The sequence below is a fragment of the Atta cephalotes genome (genome assembly GCF_000143395.1).
Source record: "Atta cephalotes unplaced genomic scaffold scaffold00003, whole genome shotgun sequence".
NCBI classification, from domain to species: Eukaryota; Metazoa; Arthropoda; class Insecta; order Hymenoptera; family Formicidae; genus Atta; species Atta cephalotes.
The window spans coordinates 10278434-10286615 of record NW_012130067.1 but is presented as its reverse complement, the minus strand read 5'-3'; the positions used below and the strand labels follow the sequence as shown (position 1 = coordinate 10286615).

General features: G+C 28.6%; 1 protein-coding gene across 1 annotated transcript; it reads left to right on the top strand.

Annotated features, from left to right (window-relative positions):
- Window positions 1-6192: 6192 nt before the first annotated feature.
- LOC105625832 (facilitated trehalose transporter Tret1-like) lies at window positions 6193-7286 on the top strand. Its single transcript, XM_012207144.1, has 2 exons — window positions 6193-6448; window positions 6661-7286. Exons 1-2 carry the CDS (start codon window positions 6193-6195, stop codon window positions 7284-7286), a joined length of 882 nt encoding a protein of 293 aa, XP_012062534.1.
- Window positions 7287-8182: the final 896 nt, after the last annotated feature.

Genomic DNA, 8182 nt, shown 5'->3' with positions numbered 1-8182 from the left:
CACGGAAAACCGCCCAAAAAGTATGAAGACATGGAATTGCAAGCATTGCTGGATGAAGATGATTCACAAACACAAAAACAACTCGCAGGGCAATTGAGCGTTAGTCAACAAGCTGTTTCCAATCGCCTACGAAAAATGGGAAAGATTCAGAAAGATGGGTGCCACATGAATTGAACGAGAGACAGAGGTGCAAAAACACATGTGAAAGTTTACTCGAACGATACAGAAGAAAGTCATTCTTGCATCATATCGTTATTGGGGATGAAAAGTGGATTTTTTTTAGAATTCCAACTGCAAAAAATCATGGGCGCACTCAAGTGCAAAAAATCAGGCGCACCATCCACATCGACCGCAAGACCGAATCGCTTTGGCAGGAAGACGATGCTCTGTGTTTGGTGGAACCAGAAGTGTGGTCTATTATGAGCTATTGAAGCCTGGCAAAACGGTTAATACCAAACGCTATCAACAACAATTGATCAATTTGAACCGTTCGCTGCTTAGAAAACGACTAGAATACCAAAAGAGGCAACACAAGGTCATTTTTCTCCATGACAATGCTCCATCACATACGGCAAAACCAGTTCGGGACACGTTGGAAGCACTCAGCTGGGAAGTTCTATCCCATGCGGCTTACTCACCAGACTTGGCGCCTTCCGATTACCACTTGTTTGCATCGATGGATCACACGCTTTGGTTCGTACGAAGATGTGAAAAAATGACTCGATGAAAAGTTCGCGATAAAAGGGGAAGATTTTTATTGGCGTGGTATCCACAAATTGCCCGAAAGGTGGGAAAAATAACTATGTAACTAACAATGGAGCATACTTTGAATAAATCTCTTTTTATCATTTTTCCGAATTTAACGTGTTTTTTTTTAAAAAAAAAATCGTCATTTCATACTTGTACACCCGGTAAATATGAAAAAAAAGTAATTGCGAGTAATTTTTTGTATGATTTCAAACTAAGCTCTAAAGAAGAAACGAGTCGAAAAATTAATAAAACATTTGACCAAGGAACAAATAGATAGTACAATGATAGTTTAAAAAATTTTATAACGAAAATGAGATCCTTAAAAATAAAGAGGATCGCTTAACAAAAGTTCCAGATAGAAATTTAATTCAGCTTAATCTAAACTTTTCCGAGCTATTCCGAAATGTCCATCTCAAACCAAAATCAATCAAAATCAAGTTTATAATTTTTTTCGATCCATGTATTAATTCCAAGTTACATCCGATTGAATCCGTAGTACAACTAAAAATTTCATGCGTCCTCTCCAATTCCAATCCTAATGAATACCGATCCGATACTAATCCGAAACAGTCATTCAATTCTTCTCAATCCATTAATTCAATCCGGATGAATCCGAAACTTATTCTGACAATCTTTTCAATTCTCTCACTCTATGCATCTAATCCATATGAATCCAAGACAAAATTTTCAATCCTTTATAATCCGTACGATTTTTCGAAATATCAATTGGAATTCGACAATAATCGGAGACAAACTTTCTAACATTTTCAACCCGTGCATTAATCCGAATGAATCCAATCTGAAATAGCATTCAGTCCTTCTCAATCCGTGAGTTCAATCCGAATGAATCCAAAGCCTATAATTCTTTCTATCCTCAATTCGTAAGAAGGATTGGAAAAAATAGAGATAACATGTAAATCGCTTTATTCCCAGATAGCACAGTAACGTTTTAAAAATATATTTAAAACATACATGTTGGACGTTTTTTTGGACATATTAAAAACATCCGAATTAGATCCATGGACATTTTAAAAACATTTTAAAAACATCCAGTGTTACCATTTTGGATTTCTTAAAAACGTTCATTTTAGGACGCAATGGGCTAAAACTAAATTAAATTAATATATTAAATAAATTTTAGACTACAATTAAAACAAAATGATTCTTATATGAGTATTATTATTGATTAATATCTTATTTCTGAATACACATCATAAAATTATGATAAAAAAAACGTTTTTCCCTGAATTCGGGAATTAATTTTATAGTGCTTCGAAACGGTCACTCATCCGGTTTGCGTACCACTATTCTTGATTTCTGGAATCGTACGAAAATCGCTACACTTCATGATCCACGAATACTTATATATAATCACGGATATATAGTTATGATACATCTGTTTAATATCCTGATAGAATTTGTGCAGTCAACTGAACATCCAGTCAGTTACTGTCTAATATTTAATCTTAATGTTATAACGATTATTTTCAGATTAGAAAATCATACGCTGTACTTTCACAATACCAATTATCATGTATATCTTTGACTAGAGATCTCTCCTGCCGATAATAGTACGTCATATTGATATGGTATGAGTTATGTACCATGATATACCTAACTTGCATAAATAGTATAAATAGTATAAATAAGTAATATAAATAGCAGTAGATTTTTTGTCGTTAAAAATTTTCAACACAGCACAGATGTCCTAGGGACGTCCATGGAACGTTCAAAAGACATCCATACATATTAACAAAAGTGAAACTCCTTGCGATCTTAAAAAAATTTTCACGTGTCAAGTCAGCGAAAGCAACACATCGCGAGCAGATTTAGAAAATTACATAAATGAATATTTTTTAAATGTCCAAATATGAACATTTTTTACTTTGTATAATGTACGTTTTTAAAACATTCGTACTTGGTTCGGACTAAATAAAAACCAGATTTGAATCCAATGAATTGTGTGAGTTGTCTGAGTTGTTATTATTTTTTAGCTTAATTAACAAATACCAACGTGTAATTCGTTTCTGTCTGATCTACTTTTATTAAATATTAAGTATAATAAACAATAAACAAATAGAGATCGACAAATAAATCGTTTTGTCATTAATTATCATATTCTAGCTTAGTTAATAAATATGTAATTTCATTTCCATCTGATCTTCTTTATTAAATATTATAAACAAATAGATATTGATGACGAAAAATCGTTATGTATTTTTTAGCTATTACAATAATAAATACTAACGTAATTGCGTGCGTACGTACGTGTGTTTGTACTGACGTTAATTTCATTTTCGTCTAACCTTCTAAATATTAATAATCAAAGTAGTAGGAATATGAAATTAAGAATAGTTACTGTAAATTATAGATAGCATTGACGCTGATTTTAATAACAAGTGTGCAATTAATGGCGTTTTTTTGTTATACAATCAGAAGAAATCACGGCTGAGACAGTTTTCGTCTTCTGATTCCTAAAGGGTCCTCTGCATAGAAGTCGTAGACGGACGTAGAGTCTTAAGTTGTAGGAAACAATCAAATATAAGGAGAATATTTGATTAGAATTGGTCAGTTTCAGTAGAGGACCCTTAAAGATGATAGCCTTAGCTGTGATCGCTTCTGATTGGATAACGAAAAAATGCTCTAGCTCAGCGTTAGTATTATTCTATCGTTCTAGACTATCGTTCTAGAGATCGTAGGTGATAGATCCAAATCTTACCGAAGGCGCAGAAATGCGTTTTTTTTTAAATAAATTGTAATTAATAAAATAGAATATGCGAAACAGTAAATACAAATTAAATTTAAAAAATAAAAAATTATAATAACTGTGTAAAAATAAAAAAACAGAATAATGTAAATAACACTCGATATTTGCACAGCAAAACAAAATAAATAAAAAAGAGATGACCAATAATGAGCATATTAAGATATAATTAATTATTGTTTAATACATTAAACATGTATCAAAAAAGTTCCATATAATATAATTATAATACAATACGTATTTCGACTCACAAAATCTTCTTCAGTTTTAATTAATTATCATTTTGTACGTAATATTATATATCGAAAGAAATCTATATCATAGTTCATCAGCAGTCACATCCGATGGTAACAGTAACAGCATGTCCGCAATGATGTCAAGATTTAAAAATTATATATAAAATGTAATATATTTACAAGAATTAATGTTAATGCAAGATTATTATTATAGTAAAAAGAAGAAATTGATATGAATAATAAATCAAACAATATAATACATTGACGTGATGCATTGCAAAAATTAATAAAAGTTAAATTTATAAAATGTATATCTATATATTATATGAATTTATAATTTAGTAAAGCTAATTTATAATTTAGTAAATCTAATTTAGTAAAATTAATACGAATAAATACCTTTGATGTAAAAAATCAAAATTTCTTCAATCAAAAAATAAAAAGTGTTTCTGGCGTAAAAAGTCGATTGAAATTAGAGACAATGCGAAAAATATAATAAAAAATAAAATAATGTATTGTCTCTTCGATATTATGACATAATGAACTCAAAAATTCCAAATATTATTCAAGCAATTCAATGATTAACTGCAATTAGCTATTATCGTGCGACAATTTTTTCCAAGCTACATTATAATTATGAACAGGATGATAATCGTTTTTATGTTATCAGCATTTGTTAGAGAGGGCGAAGTACAAATTTATATTATGTTTTGTTTTTATCATAATATTATGTTTTTAACTTTGATAATGATCCGATCATGATTGAAATGTCTGTTTCTTTATTGCTAGCACATTTAAATCAACTAAAGGATTGTTTCTTTTACTTAATGTTCAAACTTCTATATTAACAATGTTTAATTTTATAAAATAATTTTTGGCTTGTAACCTTTTTCTTTATTGTTTTTTATAATATCTTAATTTGCTCGTTATTGGTCGTCTCCAAATTTAATAAAAAAAAAAGCAATTATTTTTTTTATTAAAGTATTATATCGGAATCTATTCCCCGATTTCGGTTTACATCAAATTCTATTAAATTATAATCTTTCCATCAATTTCGATTTAGACCGGATTCAGTCGGATAAGATTCTTATTTTTCGGATTCGCTCGGAATACAACTGATTCATTCGGAAAAAGATTTAAATAAAATGGATAGAAATTTTCCTATCTGAATCTTTCTGAAATTTTCACCAGTGAGAATAGCCTGCATTGACATTTTAACGGCAATGATTGAAACAGAGCCATTAAAAATCAAAAGAAATCAAATCAATTAATTATTCGTTATCTGATCCAAGTTAGAAAAATAAAAGAGCGATGTTATTTTTGGTAGAGTTCGATCGAAATTTTTACCGAAACTGAAAACGAACACTCATTACGTGTCAATTTCGACTAAAACCATATAGCTCTTCTTCATAAATATTATTTTTAATATTATTATTGTATAATGTAATTATTATTTCAATAATTAAATTATAATTATTATTTCGATAATTAAATTATGATAATTAATTTATGAAGAAGAAGTATTTACTGTTCTTTGGCCAAAATTATTATTTTAAAATTGACACAACTGAAATTTCAATTTTCAATTTCGGCCGAACTTTAATTATTTCAATAAATTATGATATTTATAAAGAAAATGTATATGATAACATATATATGATAACATATATGTTTAAACATATGATCTTTATAGGATTTTTCTCATTTTTTAATTTTGATTTCAGTTTTAATTAATATACAGCTGAGTGTTTCAGTTCAGCCAAAGTTTCGGTCGGACTCTCTAATTTTTGCATCAACTTAATAATTTAAAAAGAACATTAATATACTTAACTCTGTTGTTTCACATACATTCAGTATGTGAGTATATCTCAAGATACTTCTATTTTATCCATCAATATAATTATATTTTTTGAAAAAGCAAACATTATAACTTATAATTTTTTTTTAATGTTGATAAGTTCCTCTTTTTAAATCGATACTTATTTTTATTTTTTATTTCTTTTCGTACATCGTCTTTCGTACAAATACAAATTTCAAAACAAAATGCTGTTTTTAAAATTTTTCTATAAAACACTCTTATTATTTTTTTTATCATAACTTTTAATATTATTATCAAATCTTTTTTACAAATTTGGATTCTATACAATTTGACATTTTTGATGAAAGAAAAAATTAATTAAAATTTGTAACAAATTGTTCAAATTTGTAACAAACAAAAAAAATTGTTCAAATTTGTAACAAACAAAAAAAAAGAAGTCTCGAGTCTAGATATATAAATTGAAAATGTTTTTCAAAATTGTAGTTAAAGTTAATTAAATATTTTTATTAATGATCCATTTGCTGAATAATATTGCAAAAGCTTGTCATCATAATACATGATTACATCTTCAGATATCCTTGATAGTGAACGCAGCATCGATGGGTATGTTTTTGGGCAATGTGATGGGTCCTTATCTGTCTATGGAGATGTTCTGTTATGTGAGCATTGTACCGAATATCCTCTTCATGGTCCTCTTCAGCCTAATACCTGAGTCACCCTATCATTATGCTCTTCATGGCAATATCGACGAAGCTGAGGCATCTCTCAAGTGGTTTCAACGAGAGACTAATGTCAAGACTGAAATACAAGAACTTCAGGACTTTGTTGACGGCGCAAACACCAGCATTTTAACAAAACTCAAGGACTTTCTATTACCAGGTATCTGAAAACATAGAAGAAAAAACAAAGTGAATCATCTTTGATCGTATCTTCAGCATGAATTTTTTTTATCTTTGAAGTATTTAGCATAAACATGAGTTTTTATTCAAAAGTAATAATTAAACATTTTGGGATGGGACATTATGCAGCAAACAATTATAAGTAAAAAATAAATCTCAATCATATTTAAAATCAATCTTCATCTGTTTCAGTAAATTTGAAGAACGTTTTTATCATGTTCGGCTTACTAGTCTTCGTCCAAGCAAGTTCGTTCAGCACAATAAACGCCTACGCAGAGCTCATCGTTATCAATACTAAAGTGACCATCACTCCATCGATCGTGGTAATGGCGATGTGTTTCGCCACAGTTGTTGCTGGCTTTATTGCTGTCTTGTTAGTAGACAGATTTGGTCGGAAAAATCTGTTAATACTTTCCAGCGTCGGCGTCGCCATTTCATTAATCGTTCTTGGTCTTCATTTTTATCTTCTTTCTCTAAACTTTGATCCTGAAAAACTGACATGGTTGTCAATCACATCATTGCTATGCTTTAATCTATTCGTGGCTTGTGGTCTATCTACAATACCTAGCACTCTTGTAGGTGAGATGTTCCCAGCAAATCTCAAGAATCTGGCGTCTCTTTGCATTTTTTCGAGCAATGCTCTATTTTCCTTCATATTTGTCAAGAGCTACCAACCTTTTATTAATTTAGTTGGAGAAACAATCGTCTTTTGGAGTTATGGACTTTTTGTACTTGGAGCAGTGCCCTATGTGCGGTATTTGATCCCCGAAACGACAGGAAAAAGTTTACTAGAGATTCAACGATCCATTAAAAAATAAAAAACGTAATTTATCAAAATCAAAATATATAAATAATATAAATAATCTATAATAAAAATAATTTATATTAAATATTGATCAAAGTTGAAAAGTTTTACATTACAATTATATCTAATCAAAAACAAGTTATTGACTGTATAATTGCATTATTAACGATTTTGTTCTATTCCTATTTTATTGAAATAAAAGGAGAATCTTCGATTTATAAGTATACTCTATCAAATGTAAATTTTTTGTTTCATTAAAAAATATTTCTATTTTAATATATTATATAAGAATTTCCATTATATGTTTCCTCTAACATCAATCAGAAAATTTGTAGTGAATAATTAGGAGACATAAATTAAAATGTTACTGTGTATTTTGACAATAATGTATAACATCAAGTTTACACGATAAAAACATATTTATCTTTGTAGGCTACAAATTAATTAATAATAATAAAACATAATATTTATATATTTTTTTTTATTAATAAAAATAAGTATATATTTTTTAATAAAAAGTTACGATGGAAAACAGGGCCGTAACTAGCTTTTTATAAATCTTGAGCAAGATTTTATTTTTGGGATTTTATTTCTCTTAATTTTTTAAAAGTAAAAAATGATAATATAAATACGGAAAATATTATTATACATTTACGAAAAATATTATTTAAAAACAAAAATGTTTTAATTACATTTTTCTGGATTTCATTTTCTGCCAGCTTATCAATTATATATCAAAATTGATATTTTTAACAATATTATATTCAATTGAAATTGTTGGAATATTGGACAATTATTCCTGTCCCATAGTTCATATCACATAATTTTTTATTAATTTTAATTTACAGAATATCTCTCACACAAAACAATAGAAACGGGAAAAATGAGAAATATTCGAAGAACAATTCA